This window comes from Cherax quadricarinatus, chromosome 69 (assembly GCF_038502225.1).
Source record: "Cherax quadricarinatus isolate ZL_2023a chromosome 69, ASM3850222v1, whole genome shotgun sequence".
In the NCBI taxonomy this organism is placed as follows: Eukaryota; Metazoa; Arthropoda; class Malacostraca; order Decapoda; family Parastacidae; genus Cherax; species Cherax quadricarinatus.
In genome coordinates this window covers 23,351,876-23,363,936 of record NC_091360.1, presented here as the reverse complement: position 1 = coordinate 23,363,936, position 12,061 = coordinate 23,351,876, and the positions used below count along the sequence as shown (strand labels likewise).

The following is a 12,061-nucleotide window of genomic DNA, read 5'->3' as shown; positions in this document are numbered from 1 at the left end:
TGCTGGTAGTTGCTGATGGTGGTGAGAGATGCAGGTAGTTATTTCTGTTGGTGAGAGATGCTGGTAGTTACTTCTGGTGATGAAAGATGCTGGTAGTTACTTCTGGTGGTGAGAGACGCTCGTAGTTGCTTCTCGTGGTGAGAGATGATGGTAGTTACTTCTGGTAGGGAGGGATGCTGGTAGTTACTTCTGGTGGTGAGACATGCTAGTAGTTACTTCTAGTGGTGAGACATGCTGGTAGTTACTTCTGGTGTTGAGAGATGATGGTAGTTGCGTCTGTTGGTGGGAGATGCTGTAGTTAATTTTGTTGGTGAGAGATTCTGGTATTTACTTTTGGTGGTGAGAGATGATGGTAGTCACTTCTGGTGGTGAGAGATGTTGGTAGTTACTTCTGGTAATGAGAGATGATGGTAGTTGCTTCTGGTGGTGAGAGATGCTGGTAGTTCTGGTGGTGTGAGAAGGGAGTTACTTCAGGAGGTGAGAAATGCTGGTAGTTAATTGTTGTGGTGAAAGATGCTAGTATTTACTACTTTTGGTGGTGATAGATGCTGGTAGTTACTTCTGGTGGTGTGAGAAGGGAGTTACTTCAGGTGGTGAGAGATGCTGGTAGTTACCTCTAGTGGTGAGAGATGATGGTAGTTGCTTCTGGTAGTGAGAGATGCTGGTAGTTACTTTTGGTGGTGAGAGATGCTGATAGTTACTTATAGTGGTGAGAGATGCTGGCAGTTACTTCTGGTGGTGAGAGATGCTGGTTGTTATTTCTTATGGTGAGAGATGCTGGTAGTTACTTTTGGTGGTGAGAGATGCTGATAGTTACTTCTGGTGGTGTGAGAAGGGACTTACTTCAGGTGGTGAGAGATGCTCACCTCATCTCCGGGGAGCTGAGCCTCATCTCCGGGGACTGAACCTCTTCTCTAGGGGACAGAATCTCATCTCAGGGGGACTGAACCTTAACTCCAGGGGACTGAACCTCATTTCTGGGGGACTGACCCACATCTCTGGGGGATTGAACCTCATCTCTAGGGGACTGAACCTCCCTCTGGGGGAGTGAGCCTCATCTCTTAGATACTGAATCTCATATCAGGGGGACTCAATCTCATCTCCGGGGGACTGAACCTCATCTCTGGGGAGTGAACCTCATTTCTGGGGGACTGAGCCTCATCTCTGGGGGACTGAACCTCATCTCTGGGGACTGAACCTTATCTTTGGGGAGCTGAGCCTCATCTCTTAGGTACTGAATCTCATCTCTGGGGGATTGAACCTCATCTCTGGGGGACTGAGCCTCATCACTGAGGGACTGAACCTTATCTCTGGGGGACTGAGCCTAATCTCTGGGAACAGAACCTCATCTCTGGAGGACTGATGCACATCTGTGGGGGACTGTACCTGGTCTCTGGGGGACTGAACTTGATCTCTGGGAACTGAGCCTCATCTCTGGGGGACTGAATCTCATCTCTGGGGGACTGAACCTCATCTCTGGGGGACTGAACTTCATCTCTGGCGAATTGAATCTCATCTCTGGGGGACTGAACCTCATCTCTGGGGGACTGAATCTCATCTCTGGGGAACTGAACTTCATCTCTTGCGGATTGAACCTCATCTCTGGGGGACTGAACCTCATCTCTGGGGGACTGAGCCTCATCACTGGGGGACTGAACCTCATCTCTGGGAGATTGAACTTCATCTCTAGGGACTGAACCTCATCTCTGGGGGACTGAAGTACATCTCTGAGGGACTGAACCTGATCTCTGTGGGACTGAGCTTGTTCTCTGGGGGACTGAACCTCATCTCTGGGGGACTGAACCTCATCTCTGGGGGACTGAACCTCATCTCTGGGAGATAAATAATACAAGTGGGAACTCTCGTTCACCTAAAGTGGAATTACAGCAATATTAGAAAGGTGGACGCTTATGTAATAAGGTTAATATTTGTTCAGTCAATTGCTCAAACACATATGCAACAGTTAGGTATCTTTATTTCGAAACGTCTCGCCTACACAGTAGGCTTCTTCAGTCGAGTACAGAAAAGTTGATAGAAGCAGAAGAGACTTGAAGACGATGTAATCAGTCCATCACCCTTAAAGTTTTGAGGTAGTCAGTCCCTCAGTCTGGAGAAGAGTATTGTTCCATAGTCTGAAACAATATGCAGTTGAAGTGACAGGATGGAGCCTTATATAGCGCCAGGAGGTGAGACGTAGGTCACTAGTAGAGGTAAGAACGCAGATGTTGGGAGGTCACGTCCCTTCTGCTTCAAGTCTCTTCTGCTTCTATCAGCTTTTCTGTACTCGACTGAAGAAGCCTACTGTGTAGGCGAAACGTTTCGAAATAAAGATACCTAACTGTTGCATATGTGTCTTACCTAACAATCTGTCGGTATTTTATACCATTTTAATGTTCACTCTGTCAGACACTGCAACACAATGGTATCTTGGTACAGACCTGAAATCAACTTCTACTAGTGAGAATGACTGGATTTGAGAGGGACGTGACCTCCCAACGACTACATTCTTACCTCTACTAGTGACCTACGTCTCACCTCCTGGCGCTATATAAGGCTCCATCCTGTCACTTCAACTGCATATTGTTTTAGAGTATGGAACAATACTCTTCTCCAGACTGAGGGACTGACCACCTCAAAACTTCAAGGGTGATGGACTGATTACATCGTCTTCAAGTATCTTCTGCTTCTATCAACTTTTCTGTACTCGACTGAAGAAGCCTACTGTGTAGGCGAAACGTTTCGAAATAAAGATACCTAACTGTTGCACATGTGTCTTACCTAACAACCTGTCGGTTATTTATACCATTTTAATGTTCACTCAATTGCTCAAGCTTGTCAACAAAAAGTATCAAAAAATCTAACCTAACATGTTGGTTATTTCATTACAGTGACCAGTGAACTGCAAGATGCTGTCAAGAATAACGACACGAAACGAACCAAAAGATTACTTAACGAAAAAGCCGATGTCAGCTGCGCTGTTAAAGGTGAAGTTGGTGGCTGTTGTTAGTTGAAATTGTGGTGAGAGATGGAGGTAGTTACTTCTGGTGGTGAGAGATGATGGTAGTTACTTATGGTGGTGAGAGATGCTGGTAGTTACTTCTGGGGGTCAGAGATGCTTGTAGTTACCTCTGGTAGTCAGAGATGATGGTAGTTGCTTCTGGTGGTGAGAGATGCTGGTAGTTACTTTTGATGGTGAGAGATGCTGGTAGTTACTTCTGGTGGTGAGAGATGATCGTAGTTACTTCTGGTGGTGAGAGATGGTGGTAGTTACTTCTGGTGGTGAGAGATGATGGTAGTTACTTCTGGTGGTGAGAGATGGTTGTTACTTCTGGTGGTGTGAGAAGGGAATTACTTCAGGTGGTGAGAGATGCTGGTAGTTACTTCTGCTGGTGAGAGATGCTGGTTGTTACTTCTGGTGGTGTGAGAAGGGAATTACTTCAGGTGGTGAGAGATGCTGGTAGTTACTTCTGGTGGTGAGAGATGATGGTATTTACTTCTGGTAGTGAGAGTTGCTGGTAGTTACTTTTGGTGGTGAAAGATGCTGATAGTTAATTATGGTGGTGAGAGAAGCAGGCAGTTACTTCTCTTGGTGAGAGATGCTGGTAGTTACTTCTGCTGGTGACAGATGCTTGTAGTTGCTTATGGTGGTGAGTGATGCCTTTAGTTACTTCTGGTTGTGAGAAGTGCTGGTAGTTACTTCTGGTGGTGAGAGATGCTGATAGTTACTTATGGTGGTGAGAGAGGCTGGCAGTTACTTCTGTTGGTGAGAGATGATGGTAGTTACTTATGGTAGTGAGAGATGCTGGTAGTTACTTTTGGTGGTGAGAGATGCTGATAGTTACTTATGGTGGTGAGAGAGGCTGGCAGTTACTTCTGTTGGTGAGAGATTGTGGGAGTTGCTTCTGCTGGTGACAGATGCTGGTAGTTGCTTATGGTGGTGAGCGATATGTTTAGTTACTTCTGGTGGTGAGAAGTGGTGGTAGTTAGTTTTGGTGGTGAGAGATGCTGGTAGTTACTTCTGGTAGTGAGAGGTGATGGTAGTTGCTTCTGGTGGTGAGAGATGTTGGTAATTACTTTTGGTGGTGAGAGATCCTGGTAGTTACTACTGGTGGTGAGAGATGGTATGAGTTACTTCAGGAGGTGAGAGACGCTGGTAGTTACTTCTGGTGGTGAGAGATGCTGGTAGTTACTCCTGGTAGTGAGAGATGATGGTAGTTGCTTCTGGTGGTGAGAGATGCTGGTAGTTACTTTTGGTGGTAAGATATGTTGGTAGTTACTTCTGGTGGTGAGAAATGATGGTAGTTACTTCTGGTGGTGAGAGATACTGATAGTTACTTCTGGTTGGGAGAGATGCTGGTAGTTACTTCTGGTGGTAAGAGATGTTGGAAGTTACTTCTGGTGGTGAGAGAAGGGAGTTACTTCAGGTTGTGAGAGATGCTGGTAGTTACTTCTGGTCGTGAGAGATGGGAGTAACATCAGGTGCTGAGAGATGCGTGTAATTACTTCTTGTGGTGATAGATGATGGTAGATACTTCTTGAGGTGAGAGACGCTGGTAGTTACTTCTGGAGGTGAGAGATGCTGGTAGTTACTTCTGGTGGTGAGAGATGCTGGTAGTTACTTCTGGTGGTGAGGGATGATTGTAGTTACTTCTGGTGGTGAGAGATGCTGGTAGTTACTTCTGGTGGTGAGAGATGCTGGTAGTTACTTCTGGTGGGGAGAGATGGTGGTAGTTTCTTCGGGTGGTGAGGGATGATGATAGTTACTTCTGATGGTGAGAGATGCTGGTATTTCTGATGGTGAGAGATGCTGGAAGTTACTTCTGGTGGTTAGAGATGCTGGTAGTTACTTATGGTCGTAAGAGATGATTGTAGCTACTTCTGGTGGTGAGAGATGCTGATTGTTGCTTATTGGTGGTGAGAGATGCTGGTAGTTACTTGAAGGCAATCACAAGTTTCTTGAAGACAGCTAGCGATGGTGAAGATAGCCAGGGGTCTTGAAGACTCAGAAATCTTGGAAATAGACAGGAGTCTTGGAGACAACCAGCGGTCTTGGAGACAACCAGGGGTCTTAATACAGCCACGGGTCTTGGAGTCAGCCAGGGGTCTTGAAGACAGCCATTGGTCTTGAAGACTGCCAGGGGTCTTGGAGACAGCCATTTGTCTTGAAGACAGGCAGGAGTCTTGAAGACAGGCAGGGGTTTTGAAGACAGGCAAGGGTCTTGAAGACTGCCAGGGGTCTTGAAGACAGCCAAGGGTATTGAAAACAGCCAGGAGTCTTGAAATCAGCCAGAGGTCTTTACGACAGTTAGGGTCTTGGGGACAGCCAGGGGTCTTGGAGACAGCAAAGGGTCTTGGAGACAGCCAGGGGTCTTAGAGACAGCTAGGGATCTTGAAGACAGCCAGGGGTCTTCAAGGGTCTTGAAGACTGCCAGGGGTCTTGAAGACAGCCAAGGGTATTGAAAACAGCCAGGAGTCTTGAAATCAGCCAGAGGTCTTTACGACAGTTAGGGTCTTGGGGACAGCCAGGGGTCTTGGAGACAGCAAAGGGTCTTGGAGACAGCCAGGGGTCTTAGAGACAGCTAGGGATCTTGAAGACAGCCAGGGGTCTTGGAGACAGCCAGGGATCTTGAAGACAGCCAGGGGTCTTGGAGACAGCCAAGGGTCTTGGAGAGAGCCACGGGTCTTGGAGTCAGCCAGGGGTCTTGGAGACAGTCGAGGGAATAGAAGACAGCCAGGGGTCTTGAAGACAGAAAGGGGATCTTGAATGCAGCCAGGGGTCTTGAAGACAAGCAGGGGTCTTCGAGACAGCAATTGGAGTTGAAGACAGGCAGGGGTCTTGAAGAAAGGCAGGGACCTTGGAAGCAGCTACGGGGCTTGTAGACAGCCAGGGGTTTTGAAGACAGTCAGTGGTCTTGAAGATAGCCAGGGGTCTTGAAGACAGCCAGGGGTCTTGAAGACAGGCAGGGGTCTTGAAGATATCCAGGGGTCTTGAAGACAGCCAGGGGTCTTGAAGACAGCCAGGGGTCTTGAAGACAGCCAGGGGTCTTGAAGACAGCCAGGGGTCTTAAAGACAGTCATGGGTCTTGAAGATAGCCAGGGGTCTTGGGGACAAGCAGTGGTCTTGAAGACAGCCAGGGGTCTTGAAGGCAGCCAGGGGTCTTGAAGGCAGCCAGGGGTGTTGGAGACAGCCAGGGGTCTTAAAGACAGTCATGGGTCTTGAAGATAGCCAGGGGTCTTGGAGACAAGTAGTGGTCTTGAAGACAGCCAGGGGTCTTGAAGGCAACCAGGGGTCTTGAAGGCAGCCAGGGGTCTTGGAGACAGCCATGTTCTTGTAGAAATAATAATAATAATAATAACAATAGTAATCTTAATAATAATAATAATAATAATGATAATAATAATAATAGTAATAATAATAATAATAATAATAATAATAATAATAATAATAATAATAATAATAATAATAATAATAACAATGATGATAATAATAATAATCATAAAAATAATAATAATAATAATAATAATAATAATAATAATAATAATAATAATAATAATAATAATAATAATAATAATATTATTATTATTATTATTATTATTTTTTTTTTTTTATTATTTTTATTATCACACTGGCCGACTCCCACCAAGGCAGGGTGGTCCACCAAGGCAGGGTGGCCCACCAAGGCAGGGTGGTCCACCAAGGCAGGGTGGTCCACCAAGGCAGGGTGGTCCACCAAGGCAGGGTGGCCCACCAAGGCAGGGTGGTCCACCAAGGCAGGGTGGTCCACCAAGGCAGGGTGGTCCACCAAGGCAGGGTGGTCCACCAAGGCAGGGTGGTCCACCAAGGCAGGGTGGTCCACCAAGGCAGGGTGGTCCACCAAGGCAGGGTGGTCCACCAAGGCAGGGTGGCCCACCAAGGCAGGGTGGTCCACCAAGGCAGGGTGGTCCACCAAGGCAGGGTGGTCCACCAAGGCAGGGTGGTCCACCAAGGCAGGGTGGTCCACCAAGGCAGGGTGGTCCACCAAGGCAGGGTGGTCCACCAAGGCAGGGTGGTCCACCAAGGCAGGGTGGTCCACCAAGGCAGGGTGGTCCACCAAGGCAGGGTGGTCCACCAAGGCAGGGTGGTCCACCAAGGCAGGGTGGTCCACCAAGGCAGGGTGGTCCACCAAGGCAGGGTGGTCCACCAAGGCAGGGTGGTCCACCAAGGCAGGGTGGTCCACCAAGGCAGGGTGGTCCACCAAGGCAGGGTGGTCCACCAAGGCAGGGTGGTCCACCAAGGCAGGGTGGTCCACCAAGGCAGGGTGGTCCACCAAGGCAGGGTGGTCCACCAAGGCAGGGTGGCCCACCAAGGCAGGGTGGTCCACCAAGGCAGGGTGGTCCACCAAGGCAGGGTGGTCCACCAAGGCAGGGTGGCCCACCAAGGCAGGGTGGTCCACCAAGGCAGGGTGGTCCACCAAGGCAGGGTGGCCCACCAAGGCAGGGTGGTCCACCAAGGCAGGGTGGTCCACCAAGGCAGGGTGGCCCACCAAGGCAGGGTGGTCCACCAAGGCAGGGTGGTCCACCAAGGCAGGGTGGTCCACCAAGGCAGGGTGGTCCACCAAGGCAGGGTGGTCCACCAAGGCAGGGTGGTCCACCAAGGCAGGGTGGTCCACCAAGGCAGGGTGGTCCACCAAGGCAGGGTGGTCCACCAAGGCAGGGTGGTCCACCAAGGCAGGGTGGTCCACCAAGGCAGGGTGGTCCACCAAGGCAGGGTGGTCCACCAAGGCAGGGTGGTCCACCAAGGCAGGGTGGTCCACCAAGGCAGGGTGGCCCACCAAGGCAGGGTGGCCCACCAAGGCAGGGTGGTCCACCAAGGCAGGGTGGTCCACCAAGGCAGGGTGGTCCACCAAGGCAGGGTGGTCCACCAAGGCAGGGTGGCCCACCAAGGCAGGGTGGCCCACCAAGGCAGGGTGGTCCACCAAGGCAGGGTGGCCCACCAAGGCAGGGTGGTCCACCAAGGCAGGGTGGCCCACCAAGGCAGGGTGGTCCACCAAGGCAGGGTGGCCCACCAAGGCAGGGTGGTCCACCAAGGCAGGGTGGCCCACCAAGGCAGGGTGGTCCACCAAGGCAGGGTGGCCCACCAAGGCAGGGTGGCCCACCAAGGCAGGGTGGTCCACCAAGGCAGGGTGGTCCACCAAGGCAGGGTGGTCCACCAAGGCAGGGTGGTCCACCAAGGCAGGGTGGCCCACCAAGGCAGGGTGGTCCACCAAGGCAGGGTGGTCCACCAAGGCAGGGTGGTCCACCAAGGCAGGGTGGTCCACCAAGGCAGGGTGGCCCACCAAGGCAGGGTGGTCCACCAAGGCAGGGTGGCCCACCAAGGCAGGGTGGTCCACCAAGGCAGGGTGGTCCACCAAGGCAGGGTGGTCCACCAAGGCAGGGTGGTCCACCAAGGCAGGGTGGTCCACCAAGGCAGGGTGGCCCACCAAGGCAGGGTGGCCCACCAAGGCAGGGTGGTCCACCAAGGCAGGGTGGCCCACCAAGGCAGGGTGGCCCACCAAGGCAGGGTGGCCCGAAAAAGAAAAACTTTCACCATCATTCACTCCATCACTGTCTTGCCAGAAGGGTGCTTTACACTACAGTTTTTAAACTGCAACACTAACATTATTATTACAGGTAATTAACTGTACAGTCGAGGTTTTGGAGGAAATATACAGCAGTGTTGCATGTCCCTCTCCTCCTCTCTCTCTGTCTCATTCTTCTAGAGAGGATTCTTATTACGGGGGAAAACTCTGTTTTTCCACGCACCTGAGATACACGGATAATATTTCTTATAACTATGGTAGATGAGCTGGGAATTATGGGAAATGAGGCTATTTTTTCTGATCATTGAGATAAAAATGGGTTTGTAAGATGCTGAGAAACAGTTCAAAGATCATTGAAGGGAAGAGTTGAATGATTGGATGGAAGATTCTTCTTCTTGTGTCAGTGAGTCTGAGATGGTTGGGATACCTTTCCCTGGATTTTTGAGGTAGGATTAGGGAATATTGGGAACACATTTATCAAATTAATGAGACAGGTGGGGCTGGGATTATGGCAGAGAGGAATATATTTCTCACTTAATTGACGTAGAGGCTTATGGGACTCAGACATATCTTTCTCAGATCATTTTGGTTTCAGTGACTTGGGTATTTCTATCTTTGAGGTAGAGGGGGCAGGGCTTATGAGATATGAGGAGAACTTCTCTCGAGTCATCCAGGAAGTGGAACCTGACAAAAACACATCTAGTTAATAAATGAACAGAAAATGGGGGGCGACTCGAACCGTGGTCTTCGTATGTAACATGACTGATACTGTATCAGTGAGTCTCGAAGCTTACAATAGGATGATTATGTTCACAAGACACTTGTGTCTCCTGTAAACATAAGTGGTACAAGCAGTGGTGCTACAGTCTCATCCCACAGTGGTGCTACAGTCTCATCCCACAGTGGTGCTACAGTCTCATCCCACAGTGGTGCTACAGTCTCATCCCACAGTGGTGCTACAGTCTCATCCCACAGTGGTGGTACAGTCTCATCCCACAGTGGCGCTACAGTCTCATCCCACAGTGGTGTTACAGTCTCATCCCACAGTGGTGTTATAGTCTCATCCCACAGTGGTGTTACAGTCTCATCCCACAGTGGCGCTACAGTCTCATCCCACAGTGGTGCTACAGTCTCATCCCACAGTGGTGTTACAGTCTCATCCCACAGTGGCGCTACAGTCTCATCCCACAGTGGTGCTACAGTCTCATCCCACAGTGGTGTTACAGTCTCATCCCACAGTGGTGCTACAGTCTCATCCCACAGTGGTGCTACAGTCTCATCCCACAGTGGTGTTACAGTCTCATCCCACAGTGGTGTTACAGTCTCATCCCACAGTGGTGCTACAGTCTCATCCCACAGTGGTGTTACAGTCTCATCCCACAGTGGTGCTACAGTCTCATCCCACAGTGGTGCTACAGTCTCATCCCACAGTGGTGTTACAGTCTCATCCCACAGTGGCGCTACAGTCTCATCCCACAGTGGTGCTACAGTCTCATCCCACAGTGGTGTTACAGTCTCATCCCACAGTGGTGTTACAGTCTCATCCCACAGTGGTGTTACAGTCTCATCCCACAGTGGTGCTACAGTCTCATCCCACAGTGGTGCTACAGTCTCATCCCACAGTGGCGCTACAGTCTCATCCCACAGTGGTGCTACAGTCTCATCCCACAGTGGTGTTACAGTCTCATCCCACAGTGGCGCTACAGTCTCATCCCACAGTGGTGCTACAGTCTCATCCCACAGTGGTGTTACAGTCTCATCCCACAGTGGTGCTACAGTCTCATCCCACAGTGGTGCTACAGTCTCATCCCACAGTGGTGTTACAGTCTCATCCCACAGTGGTGTTACAGTCTCATCCCACAGTGGTGCTACAGTCTCATCCCACAGTGGTGTTACAGTCTCATCCCACAGTGGTGTTACAGTCTCATCCCACAGTGGTGTTACAGTCTCATCCCACAGTGGTGTTACAGTCTCATCCCACAGTGGTGTTACAGTCTCATCCCACAGTGGTGCTACAGTCTCATCCCACAGTGGTGTTACAGTCTCATCCCACAGTGGTGTTACAGTCTCATCCCACAGTGGTGTTACAGTCTCATCCCACAGTGGTGTTACAGTCTCATCCCACAGTGGTGCTACAGTCTCATCCCACAGTGGTGCTACAGTCTCATCCCACAGTGGTGTTACAGTCTCATCCCACAGTGGTGTTACAGTCTCATCCCACAGTGGTGCTACAGTCTCATCCCACAGTGGTGCTACAGTCTCATCCCACAGTGGTGTTACAGTCTCATCCCACAGTGGTGCTACAGTCTCATCCCACAGTGGTGCTACAGTCTCATCCCACAGTGGCGCTACAGTCTCATCCCACAGTGGCGCTACAGTCTCATCCCACAGTGGCGCTACAGTCTCATCCCACAGTGGTGCTACAGTCTCATCCCACAGTGGCGCTACAGTCTCATCCCACAGTGGCGCTACAGTCTCATCCCACAGTGGCGCTACAGTCTCATCCCACAGTGGCGCTACAGTCTCATCCCACAGTGGCGCTACAGTCTCATCCCACAGTGGCGCTACAGTCTCATCCCACAGTGGTGCTACAGTCTCATCCCACAGTGGCGCTACAGTCTCATCCCACAGTGGTGCTACAGTCTCATCCCACAGTGGCGCTACAGTCTCATCCCACAGTGGCGCTACAGTCTCATCCCACAGTGGCGCTACAGTCTCATCCCACAGTGGCGCTACAGTCTCATCCCACAGTGGTGCTACAGTCTCATCCCACAGTGGCGCTACAGTCTCATCCCACAGTGGCGCTACAGTCTCATCCCACAGTGGCGCTACAGTCTCATCCCACAGTGGTGCTACTGTCTCATCCCACAGTGGCGCTACAGTCTCATCCCACAGTGGTGCTACAGTCTCATCCCACAGTGGCGCTACAGTCTCATCCCACAGTGGCGCTACAGTCTCATCCCACAGTGGCGCTACAGTCTCATCCCACAGTGGCGCTACAGTCTCATCCCACAGTGGTGCTACAGTCTCATCCCACAGTGGCGCTACAGTCTCATCCCACAGTGGTGCTACAGTCTCATCCCACAGTGGTGCTACAGTCTCATCCCACAGTGGTGCTACAGTCTCATCCCACAGTGGTGCTACAGTCTCATCCCACAGTGGTGCTACAGTCTCATCCCACAGTGGTGCTACAGTCTCATCCCACAGTGGTGCTACAGTCTCATCCCACAGTGGCGCTACAGTCTCATCCCACAGTGGTGCTACAGTCTCATCCCACAGTGGTGCTACAGTCTCATCCCACAGTGGTGCTACAGTCTCATCCCACAGTGGTGCTACAGTCTCATCCCACAGTGGTGCTACAGTCTCATCCCACAGTGGTGCTACAGTCTCATCCCACAGTGGTGCTACAGTCTCATCCCACAGTGGTGCTACAGTCTCATCCCACAGTGGTGCTACAGTCTCATCCCACAGTGGTGCTACAGTCTCATCCCACAGTGGTGCTA

General features: G+C 50.7%; 1 protein-coding gene across 1 annotated transcript in view; it reads left to right on the top strand.

The window, feature by feature from the left end:
* LOC138854791 (SUMO-interacting motif-containing protein 1-like) overlaps positions 1–12,061 on the top strand; it is a 221,912-nt gene that overhangs the window by 137,730 nt on the left and 72,121 nt on the right. Inside the window, exon 5 of the mRNA XM_070099883.1 lies at positions 2,889–2,984. Coding sequence (XP_069955984.1) covers positions 2,889–2,984 — 96 coding nt within the window. The remainder of the gene's footprint in view (positions 1–2,888; positions 2,985–12,061) is intronic.